This window comes from Sciurus vulgaris (genome assembly GCF_902686455.1).
Source record: "Sciurus vulgaris genome assembly, chromosome: 11".
NCBI classification, from domain to species: domain Eukaryota; kingdom Metazoa; phylum Chordata; class Mammalia; order Rodentia; family Sciuridae; genus Sciurus; species Sciurus vulgaris.
Genome location: NC_136472.1, coordinates 91,229,708 through 91,247,325, shown reverse-complemented (window position 1 = coordinate 91,247,325; position 17,618 = coordinate 91,229,708). Strand labels below are relative to the sequence as shown.

General features: G+C 40.4%; 1 protein-coding gene across 4 annotated transcripts in view; it reads right to left on the bottom strand.

Annotated features, from left to right (window-relative positions):
- LOC306638685 (piwi-like protein 4) overlaps window positions 1–17,618 on the bottom strand; it is a 98,377-nt gene that overhangs the window by 25,467 nt on the left and 55,292 nt on the right. For 2 of the 4 annotated variants that reach the window (XM_079101948.1, XM_079101945.1), the window contains exons 4-10: window positions 16,574–16,788; window positions 12,440–12,561; window positions 10,766–10,846; window positions 9,671–9,868; window positions 8,193–8,304; window positions 3,021–3,144; window positions 1,856–1,973 (exon numbers count right to left, since the gene is read on the bottom strand). In XM_079101948.1, the coding sequence (XP_078958074.1) occupies window positions 1,856–1,973; window positions 3,021–3,144; window positions 8,193–8,304; window positions 9,671–9,868; window positions 10,766–10,846; window positions 12,440–12,561; window positions 16,574–16,788 (970 nt within the window). Of the gene's footprint in view, window positions 1–1,855; window positions 1,974–3,020; window positions 3,145–8,192; window positions 8,305–9,670; window positions 9,869–10,062; window positions 10,216–10,765; window positions 10,847–12,439; window positions 12,562–16,573; window positions 16,789–17,618 lie in introns of those variants that run through there. The other 2 variants (XM_079101946.1, XM_079101947.1) reach the window with 2 other exon arrangements.

Sequence of the window (17,618 nt, the reverse complement as noted above, 5' to 3'; positions counted from 1 at the left end):
TTTTGGTTTTTTTTTGTACTAGGAGTTGAACCCAGGGGCACTTAACCACTGAGCCACATCTCCGGTCCTATTTATTTTCTATTTTGAGACCTGATACACTTTTTATTTTGAGACAGAGTTTCACTAAGTTCCTGACACTGGCTTTGAACTCAAGATCCTCCTGCCTCAGCCTCTGACTTCTTGAGCAGCTGGGATTATAGGTATGTTCCACCGTGCCCAGCTCCACCTCATTCTTTAGGGAGGTTGGAAGCACTGTCACTCTGCAACAGTTCATTATGTCCATCTATTAATGTTATGTCTAGTCTGGTCAAACTGAATCCTTTGAATTAATTATTTTCCTTCAGATACTATCTTCCCAAGATGGGAGGATAAGGCCATCACTGGGTAGGAAATGGGGTAAGGTAGGTTGTATAACTGAAAGGTGGCAGAAAAATGTGTCCAGAGAAATGATCCACAGCTCAGAATAAGGGGGAAAAAGAGAGAATTTCTCCAGTAGACCTAAGTCAGGGGCATGTCCAGAATAAATTTAAAAAGTGTATCATAAAATGGACACTACAAAGCCACTAGCCTGATAATAGAGATGTGCATTTATCATATGGAAACATTCCAGTAAAACCTTTAAAAGAAAGTTACAAAACATGATTTATGATACTATACCATTTTCCTAAAAGGAACAGTATCATGCATTTGCAAATATTTGAAAAAAATATACACCATTCACTTAATTATGATTTATTGGTTAACAAATAATTACTGAGTTGTCTTTCTCATTTTGCTTATATTCATATCTAAATTCTTTTAAGCTAGTATTTTTTTTATTTTAAAGAAAATTAACTATTTGGCCATGTGCTATGATACACCTGTAATCTCAGATACTCTGGAGACTCAGGCAGAAGGAACCCAAGTTCGAGACTTGCCAGGGCAACAGAGTGAGACCCTGTCTCAAAACAAAAAATAAAAAAAGGGCTGGGGATGTAGCTTAGTGGTAGGACATTTGCCCAGCATGTGTGAGACCATGGTTTTAATCCTCAACACTGTAAACAAACGAACAAACAAAGGAAAATGGCCATTTTACAACAATGTATCCCAACAGAAACATGAAGCAAGCCACAAACACATTTAAATTTTTCTAGGAACCACATTTAAAAAGTTACATGTAAAATAGGAAGATACATGTAATATGTAACTTAGTATATTCAAATTAGTATCAACTGAGGATGTATTTACTAGCCACATTTCAAGTGCCCAATAGCCACATGGGACTATGGTATGAGACAGCACAATTTCAGGATGTCAGAAAGGAGCACAATTCTCTCATCACAGATTTCACCATGCTGCTGTAAATGAGGGCAGGAGCACAGTCTGAGAATCAGATGGGCTGAACCAAAGGACAAAGGCCCTTGGAGTTTAAAGACTACGCAGTGGGGGCTTACAGTTCCAGCTCCTGAGGCCACTATAGCAGATCTGAGCACTCCTGACCCTGAATACTCGAGGCCTGCCAGGGTTTTTGGTTGTTTTTGGTTTTGATTTTTGCTTTTGGTTTTGTTTTGTTTTAAGATTAATAATGATCTCTATGTATAAATTTCCCCAGACCTCAATTCGGTAAACATGTGCAAGCAGAGCTCTCTAGCTGAAGTGGTGCTGCCCCTCCAGCTTGGCCTCCCACTCTTCTCTTCAACTCACTACTCCTGAACGTCCCGCGTGAATCTCTGGACTCCGAACAACACATTTCAAAAGTGACTTCCTCTGAGTCAACAAATGAAATGTTTGCCTAAAGAATGAAGCATCATTTACATCATCCAATTCTACATGGCTTAGGCAGGGCACATGCAGCCTCAGTAAGGTGACCCAGTACCTCTGGATGTCATCAGCAAGCCTGGCCAAGCGCAGCTGCCGGCCCAAAGGACTGAGCCGTGTCTCTTCAGCCACAGCCTTCATCAGCTGGAAATCAGAGGTTGCCTCATCAGTCAAGCCTACGAATGCCAACAAATACAATGTGGGAACATGAGCAGGCACTGCAGCCCCAGTCCACACACCTCGAACACACCTGAAGCTTTTCCATTTTACACTCAATCAGATTCCCTAGGACAGTACTGTCCGATGCAAGCTACATGTCATTAAAATTGTTCTATTAACTGTGTTTAAAAAGCCAAAGAGAAACAGATGAAATTATTTCAAGTAATATGAATTACTCAACCCAGTATACTCAACATATTATCATTTCTACATGTAATCAATATAAAAATGTATTACTCAAGTAGTTTCCCTTTTCTCTGTATTCTGCATTTGCAGCACATCTTTCTTCAGTTTCTCCATGTAGCTTGTCACATTTCAAGTGTCCAATAAATTCATGTAGCTCATGACCATTAGGCTGGGCTACAATATGAGACTATAACCAGAAGTAAACATCCCTCCCTTCAAAGATTATATCCTATTAATTTTTCTAATTGCAAAATGTGTGTTTTATATATATATATGTATATGTATACACACATACATATATATGATACATATATCATAACTAATTGAAGCAATATAAATACATAAAAAGTAGAAAGTCCCCCTTTCTTAGGCATACTGTATTAGTTGGATAAACATTAAAAGTACTGGAGATAATTATTCAGATCCTAGTATATAATGAGGACTACCTTCTGGAAGCTAATGCAGGAAGAACCTAAGGATCATTTTGACACCATGCTAACAACACATCTGACAAAAATCAGTCTTACTGCTTCCTATTCTAGTGAATTTAAAAAACTGAAAAGAGTAAGTAGCTTTAGGAAAATACAGAGGTTTATTTTGCATCAAAGTAACAAATGGAATAATGAGATAAAGAAAATAGATTCCACAGGCCCTCTATCTTCACATTTGTCTTTACTACTGGATAAATTCCTTAAAGGGCCCATCCTCCACAAGTTAAACTAATGCTCTGGCACCCTGCTAACTAGGAGGATCTGTCCATCGCTAAGGTTCAGGAGCCTGGGATCAGGAGCATGACATTTATAAAACATAAACGTTACCTGTTAGAAAGCAGAGCTCAGGCATCAGGTGGGCAATTTGGGCCTCGGTGTTGTAATTTTTCTTGCTTTTCAACAGACTAACAAGCACTGGCTGATTTAGGTCAGATAAAGTAATATTATATTGCTATAAAATGCAAAAATAATGAGGAAAAAGGTTATATGGAAACACTGTACCCTTATTTATAAGTAATAAATCCCAAAATGAATACATAAGAGAATCATTTCAGAGGAGGGAAAAGAAACCCCAAGGCTTTCTGCTCCTCACAACTTTATGACTAGAATTTGTCTTTTACATCTCTTAAAATGCAACTACTTTCTTTAAAGTCATTACCCTAATTTCTCTGGGTTTCTTCCAGATTCAGAATCACCTCCAGCTGGTTCTATGCATAGTCCAGTGATCCCCTGAAGCTGAATGAAAAGGAGCATTTCCACTAACTGTGACTGAGGCACACTGCCCCATGATTAAACAACAGCATCTAAACTTCCATATTCAATTTGGAAATGTCAATACACTTGTCAGAGGCAAGTGTTACACTGAGCAGACCTCAGATTTCTCAAAAAGAGCATGCCTGTCTTTAACAACCAGGATGGTATGATGTTATAAGGAAGCAGTCCAGAAATTCAATAAATGTGAATTTGATCCCCAGTTCTTCCATTTGCTTGGACTGTGACACTGGGAAAGTTGTTCACCTTCCCTCTTCTATGGAATGAGGATAACAGTAGGTGAGACATGCCCTAGGAAAACCTCTAGCGTGGTGTCTGCTTTACCAATTGTCAGCTCACACCCCACTCCATTTCCTTCCTAAACTTGAATTTCAATATTCTCAACATCCTAAAAGTTCATTTCTAATGGCAAAGGTTCCAGCTAACATTGTATAATTTACTGGACACTAGTGACAGAACTGTAATAATTTATAAAATGCCTGGGCATTATAATTAAGGATTAAGATGCAAACATTTTTCTGTTTTGATAAGGAGTTTTAGTCATCAAAATAAATTAAAAAAAAAAACAATTCAGGAATCATATTTTAAGGTGGTGAGTACAATGCTGTGGAAAGAAGCTTAGAGAAGTCTTTATCAAGAATCTTTATACGTGACCTCACTGACTCAGGGCACATGGCATGCTTCCTATGCCCCAGAAACTGCAGAGGATACAAGATAGAAGAGGCAGAGTCCTCACCTTTACTCACCACATTATCTGCAAATGGAGATGCACAAGTAATGATATGCTAAGCACACAATTTTCCTCATTTAATCTTGACAACAAAGCTGGGAGTTACACACTATCATCACCCCCTCCACAGATGAGGAAAGACTGAGAGATTGAACAACTTTCCAGAGCGTCATAACTGGAAGTTTAGCCTAGTCTGGGATTTATCCCTTCACTGTGCTTGATACACCTCTCAGAACTGTGTCCCTGGGTCAGTACACCAGGGAAGGCTTGATGAGAGAGGGAGAGATAAGAAAAGGCCTTGAAGAATACATGAGAGTAGGACAGTCCCCCGGAACACTTCAGACAAAGCTGGGCAAGGTTCAGCAAAAAGTGATATTTAGATGGAACACAGAAAAGAATTACCTCCCCCCAAAGTTGCTTCCTAAGGCATCTTTTACCCTTTTCCTTGCTCACTTTCTCAGCTTTTAAAAATATGTTTTTCAAGAAAGAATAATGTCTTCTACTTTGAAAACTGACTATATCCTGTATTCAATGATGCGGGCTAGTAATCCCAGTGACTCAAAAGACTGAGGAGGATCAAAAGTTCAAGGCCAGCCTCAGCAATTTAGCAAGAACCTGACTCAAAATAAAAAATAAAAAGGGTTGGGGATGTAACTCAGTGGTAAAGCACCCCTGGTTCAACCCCCACTATGAAGAAAGAAAGAAAGAGAAAGAAAGAAGAAAGAAGGAAGAAAGGTAGGAAGAAAGGAAGAAAGAGAAAGAAAGAAAGAAAGAAAGAAAGAAAGAAAGAAAGAAAGAAAGAAAGAAAGAAAGAAAGAAAGAGAAAGAAAAAAGAAAGAAGGAAGGAAGGAAGGAAAAAAGAAGGGGAGGCAGGGAGGGAGGGAAAAGAAAAGAAAGCTAGTAAGCTAGCTGACTACATAATTTAATGTTCCTTTCCTGGAAAAGAGAGGAAGACACAATTTTGTTTCTTTTCTCCCTAGTTACAATATATATGCAGTAGAGCACAACTCTCTACAGAGAGAGAGAGATTTTACCATGATTCCTTCTTCAGAAAATCACAAGTCCTAAAATACAGCTATTCAAGTAAGAACAAATTTAATTATGCAGGAAAGAAACCTGAATGTTTAATAAATCATGGGTTAAATAAACAAACACAAAGCACGTTTCGGTCACAAGACACTTGCCAGTACTACACATCCAGGATTCCAAAGGCCATCCCTGTCCTACAAGAAAAATGTGTTCTAGAAACACTGTAAGGCACAGTGCAGGAGCTTAGAAGCCAGCTCTCCTGTGTGGTAGAAAGCAACATCCATGAGATGACACTTGATCCTGATGCAGTGGGTGGAGGGAGAAGGGACAGTGTGGATTTGCACAGGCGTCTAGTGAGCTCGCACCAAGACTGACATCCATGCAGCATCTAGAGAATAGATGGGGTGATAACAGCAGGGTGTCTGGTGGGGACACTGAGAGCGCTAAGCTAAAAGGTGGGATGAGACGATACTACAGTGAAGAAGGGCAGGTGGCAAGCGGGGTTGGGGGCTTCACCCAGTGCTCACAGTGTGCAGCCATCAGGCTACCGCTCTTCACCACCATTATCCCACCAAGCGCTGCACTATGCCATGAAGGTAGACAAAGTCCCTTAACAATGAGTTTAAGTCAGTTCCCCAAACACTTCCACATTTAGTGATTTGCCCAAAATTACACAGCGAGAACCACTATGGTTCTTATCTCAGAGTTTATGCTCTTAACCACGTTTCTGGGCAGTGCCTCAGAAAGATCTCTCTCATGGCAGTGAGAATGCTGGATCATGGTGAGGAGAGAGCTGGAGCAGAGACCGTGGAGGGTGACTGCAATACCATCCCAGAGGGGAATCCACGAGAGGTCCTGCACTCCTACAGTGGGGACGGGCTGAGGAGGCAGGGAAGGTTCCAGAGAGAGTTCAAGGAAAAAAGAGGCAGAACTCATCCTGGTGATAAAAGAGGTGAGGGTGGAAATGAAGAAGAAAGCAAAATGATTCCTGAGATGCAGAATTCCCAAGGAGAATAGGAATGGGAAAGATATCGATTCAGTGTGGATCATGGGAATCTGAGAAGCCTGCAGGATGTCATGCAAACATGTTCTGGAAATGGAGATGAATATGAAATATGGGAATGAGGGCAGGGCAAAAATACTATATTTGCACAGTCTCAAACTACAAAGAAAAAATCCTATGTGATGGAATCATGGTGAACAATGGTTCCTTTTGAGGCAGAAGGAGAGAGAAAATCATCAAAGCAGGCTTAGAGAACAACCTGAACCCTGACAGAGAACCACAAGAATGGTTCTCTGAAAGTGAAGGAAGGCAGGCGGTCAAAGGCTTGTAAAATATACAATATTTTAACTATAATCATCTTCTGTGTAGAACACCAAAACTCATTACTTGTGACTGGGACTCTGTGCCAGTCTTTCCCCTTACCTCCTGCCCCACTGCCCACCCCAGCCTCTGGTGCTCACTATTCCCCTCTCTACACCTATGTGCTCCATTGTTTAAGATTCCATGGATGAGAGAAAGCACACAGTATTTGTCTTGCTGTGCCTTATTTCACTTAACAGAATGATCTCCAGGACACAATGTATGAATGTACCAAGACATCACACTATACCTCATAAAAATGTGCTAATTATCTGTCAATTAAAAAAATAAAAATAAAACAAAGTAATTACTGGTGAGGAAAGAAATAAAAAAGTCACTGAGAGCTGCTTAGGATAAGAAGGGTAGCTGATTTTGACCTCTGTTGAGCTATTTCCATAGCAACAGAATCAGATAGCAGACTGCTGACATTTCTGGAAGGAAAACTAAAGAGGGGTTTGGAGCTAGTGTAGACAAGTTTCCACAGTTAGCTATCAATGGAGCTAATCTTAACCTTCCCTGAAGGTGAGAAAAGATTGAGGAAGGGTTTCTGGTTTTTTTGTAGTTGTGGTCGTTTGTTTTAAAACATCTGTGAGATTTGAGAGACCTGAATGACTAATATATTCAAGACAAAGTGTCTCTGAAAGGAAATGAACATGGAAGGTGGGGGGGTGGGGGCTTACTAATTGTGATTATTGAGAACACAGCCCCCAGAGGCAGCACAAGATTCCATCAATACATATTTCTCGAGTGTGTGACACATGCAAGGAACTATGCTAACCCTGAGAGAGCCCAAGGTCCAGGAGGGAGGTCAGATCACTCACATCCTGACTCAGATGAGCCAGTGCAGCCAAGTCATGGAAGGGAGTCCTGGGAAGGGTGCCATGGGGCCTCCCTGAGAGCTGATGGCCAGGCTGAGTACTAAAAGGTGTTTAATGTTCATCTGGGCTGTAAAGAGGTGCCCAGGAAGAGGAAGCAACATGTGTGAAAATGCACAGGGGAGAAACTGAGTCAAGTATCCACAAAAGACTGGTATAGAAGAGCACAGGGAAGGATGGGGAGAAGAGATGTGGCTGGAAATGCCACAGGTCAGGAAGGGTCTGGGAAATTCTGCAAAAGGGTTATCATTTGGTTCCTAAGGCAATAAAGAATCACGGAAATGTTTTAAGCTAGGAAGTGACATCATCAGATATATGTTTTGGGGTTATGTTTTATTTTGTGCTCAGTACTAGGGACTGAACCTGTGGGCGGGGGGTTCACCACTATGCTACATTCCTGTTTTTTTTTTTTTTTTTTTTTCTCCCTGAGACAGGATCTTCTGGAGTTGAGCAGGCTGGAACTGAACTTGCAATCCTCCTGCCTCAGCCTCCTGAATAACTGGTATTACAGGTATGCCTCACAGTACTTGGCCTCAGACTGCCAGAAGAAGGACAGTGGGACAAAAGATGAGCAACTCAGTCAACCCAGGATGGTGGAGATGAAGAAGAAGGGACAGGGGAAGTCAGAGAATTATGTGTGAGGCAGACTTGCCATAATAATTCAGGGAACTTGACAGACTGGAAAGGAATAGGGAGACCTCTCCAAGCTAATAGGAAAAGAAAACACCTACCTGCTTATAGTAATCCACATAAGTGATCTGAGAGCCATCACGCTTCTGAAAGGTGTGTGTGGGATTCACAGACCAGTCAATGTCATCAATGCGATAGGTTTTGTTATTGTATCTGGCAAATGGAAGAAATCTTTATTTTAATAAAGTTTTCCAAGTCATCCTAGATAAGCAGTTACTTCATCACACTTTTAACTTCAAGTTCGAAGTATGTTCCAGAATATCAGAAATAAGGACACATATAAACACAATAAGAGTCACTTATTTCTTATTTTAATTAATGCTCTTCTCAGCTTTGATCTGAGAAGAGCATTAATTAACTTTTCAGTACACAGGAAGATCTCCATATTCCAGTGAAACCCATGAGAAAGTCATTAGACTGCAAGCTGTTTTTCTCACTGATAAAGACACTCTACCTTCAGGTAAATCATTCTTCAATGTTCAAATGCTGAAACATTGCTCAAAACTTTCCTGTTGGCTTCAGGTGTCACTCGGATTTTTGAGCTCCCAGATTATCTTTCTGGTAAAAAGCACCAATGTAGGCCAAATGACCAGCGATTCTGGCATCCTCTAGACTTCCCATCTACGTTGGCCCTCGGCAAAGCTGCAGAACAGGTCAGCGAGGATCATTCTAAACTCCTTCTCTCCTCCAGAATTGCCTGGAATGTCTTCTCAGCCTGTGAGCTGAGAAACCTCCAAGGCAGGTTTCTCCAGATCTCTGAGTACCTTACAAGGTGACTGAAAGTGCATGGATAAACTAACCCATCAAGATCCTGACAAGAAGAGAAGACAGAATTCAACCAGTCCCACTCCTCTGCTATGCAACCAGAAAAACAACTTTAGGAGAAAATTTCAAGACAGTGCAGGAGAAGGTTAGTATGTCCCTAAAAGAAGTCTCTTTGGATTGGCAAGTATATGGTGAGTTTTTTAGTACTCAGGAAGTCATCTAATCTGCTTGTTTTAATTCAATGTGCTTTGAACCTATACGTGGAAAAGCCTAGAGGTCTGCAAAGAAGCAAAACATGCTCTCAGCCTAAAGGACCTCAGAATCTTTTAGAGAAAGGTGAGGTATGAACTTCACATTATGTCCTATAACATAATAAAACACAATGAAATGAATATAAAGGTGTGGCTCTAAGAAAGTGCAAGGGGAGGAGCCGGGGAAGGAGTGGAACAGTTCCAACTGAGTGGGCAAGTGGAGGTGTCAGGAAGATCAGAACTGGGCTTTGTGAAGGTGAAAACTTAAAAGGCAGAATTTGTGGTGGGGAGAACAGAAAGAGAGAATTTGGGATCAAGGCAGTCTGGGGAAGTTGAGAATGACACACAAGGAAGTCTGAACTCAAGACAATGAAGAACAGCCATATCTTCTAAACAAACTGAGCAGACCTGTGCTCCAACCAATGTTCCAATGACATTCTTGTTCCCAAACTCCATAAACAATTCATTCTCTGGAGAAAAGTCGCTTAGATGTAGACTTTTACCTCGTAAGGACAATGAGTCCTATCAGCTGTTTCTCACATGTCTGGGTGAAGCAAGACACACCAGTTCTGTAGCAGAGATCAGTCATGAAGTCCAGAACAGTCTCATTCCGGAGGACTTTATAACTCACATCAGCACTAAGCAGGAGCCTGCTTTCAAAGTATGATACAGAAATAGCAAACCCAGGCCAAAGGGATAATCTGTAAAAACAAATAAAAAGAAAAAAATTAAAAATTAAAGATGTTATACCAGAAAAGCAGTAAAGATTTTTAAATGCTTTTTCATTCTAATTCTCTAGAGGTAGTTTTTTTCTTTAGTCTGATTCTTTCCAGGGGCTAAAACTTAAGTTGTTTTTAGCTGGTGTGTCTTTAAACACATATTTAGAGTAAAGTACATATTTAGGATACTGCAGGATGTTTAGCTGCATCGCTGGTCTCCGCCTGGCAACACATCAATCACTGCACCTGATTCTCTGTTCTTCATGCACTTCTCCCCTCATCTGTTTATCTGTCTTTGGGCTATCAGTGGCCTTCCTATCTTTAGCCTGACCATAATATTTTGGAGAGCTGAGTACCAACCAGTTCAAGACATGGCTTGATGCTCCCTGAATCATTAAATCCTCAGTTCAGGATAAACACTCATTCTCCAAGGGTTCAGGATGGCTCAGCCCTTCTCTAGGGGAGTTTAGCTGACTTCTCTCTCTGACCTCTGATTTCATGCCAATCACCCTGGCTGTGCTAAAGTTCCTTTCAACAAAACCACAGACATCAGCTAAGTGTTATGACATAATAAAGCTTATTGTACTTTCAGCATTAACTTGCTACACAGAAAATTCAGTTTCTGAATTCCATCTAGAATTTATGACAATGATCTCATACACTAATAGAAGAAATTGGGCTTCTAGCTCCAGGTTCACATTCACCACTCGATTAAAAAAATTGAAGATTATAAAAATTCATTATATTTCATATCACAGAGATAAAAATTCATTATATTTCATATCACAGAGATACTTATAGGAGGCATAATGGTCATCATAAATTATACTGCTCACCTTATAACCATTTCTGAGGAAAAGAAAATATAAGTAAACCTACTTGTGCTGGGGAATTTCCACTTGCTCTGAAGGTTTATAGAAGTTCCGTCCAATTTGGTACATGGACAACTTTTTTAAGATCCTGCAAGTATATTTTTCTTTTGAGTTTTTGGTAAATATTAGTCAATAACAGTGTAATTCTAAGTTTGTACACATGATGAACATAATAAAAATACACAGTCCATACAGAGTTCTCTTTCTTACAGCTCTGGAACATTCAGATCCTAAATATACATATGAGTATATATAAGAACTCTCACTTCTTCATATTTGAGAATGACAACGGAAATCATTTTTGTGTGTGTGGACTTAACTGCAATGACAACTCTACAGTTATTTACCACCATAACTGGTCATGTAACATTCTGGTTGGCTGGAATGGGTGAGGCAAGTCATGTCTGAAGGCTCTTCTGGCTTCTTTGCCATTTTAAGAGGAGGCGGCTATTTCTGCTGAGGCTGCTCAAGCTCCCCAGCTGCCGCCAAATACCTCTTTGGCAACAAGGTTTGTTAACCCCAGAACTTGACACATCACTGATATGAGGCTGTCAGTGTGTGAGAGAGATATAAGAGGTGTTGGGTCAGAACCAGGGATTCCGACTTTGTAATCTGGGATGCCAAACATCAATGAGCCTTTGACCTCCTTACCTGAAAATGGAAATTGATGTAACACTACATCAGGGCCCTCCAGTGAGGAGGGAGTCATAGAAAGCATAAGGGAAAAGCTTTGTCACTGGGAAGAACCTTGCACATGTCAGCTAGAGGGCACGTACAAGTCAGGTTTCTGAAGAACCACTATGCAGCAGTGCACTGAGGCCCAGATATGACCAAAGGAGACTGGATGAGACATCTGACTAGCACTAGGAAACGGTGCATCTGTGCAGGAGAAATTCCTTTACGTGCCCCTACTACTCAGCAAAACCCCAAACTTCCCCATCTTCATCCTCTCCAGAGACTGCAGTTGAGCAAAGGGATGGCACCTAAGGTTTCTGAATGGTTCATCTTAAAGATTCACACTAGCAGAATGTAGAACTGGCTTTACAGAACCTACCTGTCCTGCAGGAAGTGTGCTAAAAATGTGAATTTTGGGGGCCCCATTCATAAAATTATGTTTACCAGGTCCCGCAAGGAGTCAGGAAACCTACACTTAACAAATTCCACTCTACCCTCAAGATGACTTTGGAACACTTGATCCTTGGAACAGCTGAAGAACACTGTAAAGTCAGTCCCATTATAGCCTCCTTCTACCTGACACGGACATATTAGAGCGAAAGCAGAAAGCAGGTGGTGATGGCATTTTACATTCCATATCAACCAACTAGGAGAAAAACAGGTCTTTTAGTTGACTAAGTCAAATAGAGTGAACTTTTAAGTCAGGGGGTCAAGAGAGAGAACAGGTTCAAGAAATGAAGAAAAGGCAAAGGGCACCCTCCCTGTTGCCAATGAGATGACAGTTACCCTCCAATTCTAAGTCTCAACCTAGACAATCCTGGATAATGGTGGCTGTGCCAAGGGGAGGCTGTGACAGCTGTGTGTCACATTGCTGCCTGAGTACCTGAAAAGTATGTGAAGACTTGCCCTCATTACAGCCCTGTTGGGTCACACTGCCGACAAAGTGGTTGATCATTTTAATACCCAGGCTCCATGCCCAGAATAAATTCACATTCAAGTGCCTTACTTCTTGAAGATGATATTGAAAACTTGGATGCACACAGGGGAGCTTGATGGCAGCTCCCTCATAAGAGTGACAGTCATCTTTACAGTCTCACCTCTTCGAGTTTCACTTGACAATTCTGTGACCTGGAAAAAGAGGTACTTATGCACTCTACAGATTATCCCCAAGTGGGCAGAATGCAGATATTATAAAATCATCACCATTTAATATGCATTAACGAAAAGGAAACTGCAGGTGTTAGAAATAAGTAGAAATCTAATCATCACATTAGGTTTGAAGGGTTTTTTTTTTTTTTCCTTTGTATTACTGATTCTAAGAAAGTAACACATCTCTCTACTCTCCAAATTCTTAAATGAGAATCAAAGCCAAGGTTCATGACTTAAAGATTTGATCCAAAGAGAATTACACAGAACTGGGTCTTAATCTTTATTGTGTGTGTGTGGCGGGGAGCGAAGAAGATGAGTCACAAATTACTTTAAAAGTCTGAAATAAGTTACATTCTCCCAAGAAAATTTCACATATGCAATGTACCCACAATGTACCCATTTGGGAAGGGTTTGTGTATGCCCAGAAGCCTGTGAGTGGACTGCCCTGCCTCTCCCAAGTTCATACATTCCACAGCACAGTTCATTCCTAAAGCAGAAAAAGCAGAAGAAAGCAAAGGAGATAGGGGAAGACAAGAGGGAAAGTAAAGAAGGGGGGAGGAGAGAAAGTAGTGTAAGCTAGAACAGACAGGAAATCTAATTTTAAAAGTTCGTGGCAGAAATCCCACGAATCTCCAGAAAAGTTCTGGAGAAATCCCCTGGGTTCTTATGTAGCCTCAAACAGATTCTAACATAACGAATGCATGAATAGATTTTTCTAACAGCTCTCCAACTAAACTGAAAGTTGCCTGAACCAGAAAGGACTCTGTGTAGGTTTTTGAAATAAAAGAATTCACTAATCAGTCAATAAACACCAATCAGTCATCAGGGATTTTTCAAAAGGGCAATGAATTAGAAGTCAGCTAATTAGTGAGCATTTACATATTTCTATATAAATGCTTCTTTCTACAGTTACAGTGTAGTTCAACCACTTTTAGGTTGAATGAAGAAGGTCTGGAAGCAAAGAGAAATAGTCCCTTCCCAGGGGATGACACATTTCATTGAGATGATGTCTTGCCTCACATAAAATTGTACAGAGATCAGAACAGCTGCAGGAAGAGCTCGCTAACATCAGGAAAAGTCTGGTAGGCAGGAGGGGCGTGCAGTTCTCAAAACACTGCAGGGACTTCAGGACAAAGGATTATGACAACAAAGGATGTGGAGGTGAGGAGATGGGGGGAGGTGGGAGCAGATGGTCTCAGGAACTGCAATTCCCGACAGCCACTTAAGATCAAACTCCTAGTCCCCTGGGCCCCTCCCTCATCAAACACCAACTGTTCCTTCACTTCCTACATCTGTTGCTGGACCCACACCCTCGAGTCCCCAGGCTGCTAACCTCAGAGTGAACTTTCATCCTCCTCCTCCTCCATCCACAATCTAATCAATTGGAGAGTCTTAGTATATCTACGCCAGTCTCTAATCTATTACAGCTGTGTCAATATCGCTATTTACCGCAGAGCTGAAGTGCACATGATGTGGAAGCAGAAATATCCTGGTCCACTTCTTACAGCCTGTGTGACCTGGAGCAAGCAACTGTTAAAGAACTTCTTCTGTCTCTTAAGCAGGAGTGAGCCCAACTTATGCCACAGGCTTGTGAAGACTAAATCAGATAATGTGCAGGTCTTATTGTATTCTAAAATATGACCCTTGCTTCCTATCACTGCGTCTTTGCAGTGATAGGAATTCTCACTAGGAATTCCCTTCCCAATAGATTGTCCACTTCATTGATCCAAACCCTACCCAAGAACCTAAGTATAACTCTCATTAAAGTATCCTGCTAGGAATGATCTTGCCTTTCATCAAGCTCTGTACCTTCACCTTGGTCAAGATACTGAACCTCTCAGCTCCAGAAGTGATGAGAGGATTAGAAGAAATCATGCTACTAAAAGCCTGGCAGGGCAAGCAGTCAACAAATGGAGTCTGGTCGGCAGAATAGCAGGAGTAGGGTAGCAGCTGCTGATTGGGAATAAGGTATGGATCCGCTCATCTCAAGAGAGATGGGCTGGAGTTAATCCAAGAACAATCAAGCATAGCACTTAACACTTAGTAAATGTTATCATAATCAAACTACTAATTAGTACCAAGGAACTTATTTTATTCTACCTTGCACTGTATTTATTTGTAACTTTGGTAATAAATTAGAGATTTTTGAGAAATCAATGGTAATACTCTACCAAACACAGAGTAGGCACTTCATAAGTGCAAGAGAGTGGTAAACAGATATGACATGATAGCAATCCCCTCAGTTGTGGCTGCAGGTGCACAGAGGGGGTCTGGAGAAGAGTGGAAAGTCAGAAGGCAGCTGAACAGGACCTTGAGAACCATACCATCTGGGGGTGTAGTGTACAAATCACTGGAGAGGCTCTTCAACTACACTGCATACCCCTAGGAAATGTGTGGGGTTGGCAGAGATGCAGGATGAACCCTAAATCAGTATTAAGGCCAGGACAAAAAGTGAGAATCGCAGCTTCAATTTTAGGACCCTTTTCACTGCAACTGGGCAGAGCAAGTCATACATTAATAAGGAACAAGAGGGGCTGGAGAGATAGCTCAGTTGGTAGAGTGCTTGCCTCACAAGCACAAGGCCCTGTGTTCAATCCCCAGCACTGCAAAAAAATAAAAATAAAAATAAATAAGGAACAAGAGGATACCATGCACACTGTTAAACCTGGCATCACGTGGACTGGATATAAAACCAACAGGCCAGATTTGTCACACTTTATGGATTTATCTTCCATTTCATCACCTGCTTCCTCCTTAGACCCCACCCCCACCAACAGAAATGTGTCTGATTCATATCACATGCTCATTTTGAATGAGAAATGGGTGGTACTAACAATCCTAGCACCTGCAGAGCAAAATTTGTCCATTTTGGTTAGGTACAATTAAAATAAGCCAGACCATTCACAGGTCATATAAAATAATGCTAACATATGGAAAACTTGAAGCTATTGCTAAAATGAATCTATGAGAATAAGGTGATCTTTAATAATAATAATACACATGAGATATAAAATTTAATTATGAGAAACCATACTAACATGCTAACAACATTTGCTCATAGTACAAAGTATTGAAGGACCAACCAGTAAAGACTTATGGGGAGTAAAAATGTTTCCAAATTTACAAATCCAGACTTCCTAAACTATTAGATTTAACTGTATGATATAATTTTAAAATCCCACATCCAGATAAAATAATCAAGTAGCTCCTACAAATCTCAGGGTCTCATTAAAGGGTAAAGGACCCAAGAATCTCAGAAATGCATTTCTTAAGGAAATTCATAGATTTACTTATTGTCTAGAAGTTTCAGTTTATGTTATTGGCACCATAGGCTCAAAATACTGAACTATAGGATTAAGTTTTCATAGGGCCAGCAGCATAAAGCTTTAATTCCATGTTCCATTTGACCTCTTCATATGGAAAACTGTTTCTTTTCTCTTGTAGTAGTTTTAATATCATTTTAGAACAAAGTATATGACAAAAAGTCAATATCTTTATCTTAGGATTGAAAGTGTTAAAAAATGAAGGAATATGAAACATTCAGCTGACATTTCCAATGGTCATATCTTGAAAATACTCTTAGAATTGACACCAATAATTTATATCTTATATGATGAGCAAGTCATAAAAGAACTGACAGTTTTAGGTTCAGAGACTGGTGTGAGATTATTTGGATATACAGGAACACAAATGTGCAGGAACAAAAACAAGTAGAATAAATTTAAAGCTCTGAAGCCATAGGTTAACTGGTGTTTATCTTAAAGTCTTGCTTGTTTGGGGAAAAGCTTTTAAAAGGATTCCTATTTCAAAGACACTCACAGCTCTTATTTCTTAAGATGCCAGATCACCAGCTTCTTAATTAAAAAAAATCAATTACTAATGAAGTCTTTATTAGTAAATCTTTTTGCTCTCAAGCAAGGGAACAGGAAAATAAGTATACACAGGCATGTGAACATACACATAAATCATGGAAAAATTAACCATACTGTACCTTTTCTTCTAGCTTTTGTGAGAGAAAAAGGATGGTACCATCAAATGCTTTTGCTTTGCTGGAAAGTTTGCTATGACTATAAAGCAAAGCTATCTTCAGCTTTCTAGATTCTAAATCTGGAATATATGTCACGTGGTACTGGTATAGCTGCCAGTCCTGGGGCAAATCTAAATTAAAGAGATTTGTAACCAACATCACAGGTATTCCACTGGAACCTAGGGGAAACAAAAAACAAATTTTTTTCACCAAAAAAGAAAAAAATCACTTGTTAACATTAATCACATCATTTAAAAATTAATTTGCATATGCACAGTAGTTGCATAAAGCAAGGATTTTTGTTTGGTGACACAAGATAAAATCTAAAACTTGCAGCCTAATAACTGAGTTGGAAGTTAGAGTGGATGGTGTGTGAACTGGACCTCAGAGGAACTAAGGAGCAGACAATGACATTCATGACTTGGGAGAAGATCACAACTGAACTCAGCTACTCCACCCTCCCTCCGCCTGCCTTCCAGCTCTGATTCTCTACAATTCAAATCGAATGGGGTAATATTCACATGTGCTGCCCTGAAATTATGCTGCTCTCAGACTGCAAAGAAATTATCCAGTTCTGAGCAGGACTACAACTCCCAACCTCCAGGAAATCCAGATGAACAAAAGTAAACCATACTCCTAAAAATTCTGGAAAAATTCCATTAGTGGTTAAACTGCTGTGCTAGTCCCACAGAAGAACCTCAGAGAAGTGGGGAGGGCTGGGAAAAAGGAAGGAACTGTACCTTTCCTGTCCAAAACCAGACAGGATCTGGGGAGGGGGGAGGTCCTGTAGACACATGGAGGCCATGTGTGCTTCCAGGAATGCTGCTCCCCTATAGAAATTTGTATTCACATCTGAAATGTCTATAGGAAAAAATCAGAGATGGCCAAGGCACAGTTAATGCTCAGGATGACTTAAACTCACCCAGGACATAATCTAAGAGGATACTAAGGATTTTCTTCTCACATCTCCTCAAAGGGAATCACCCAGTTTTTATCTTACAGAAAAGAA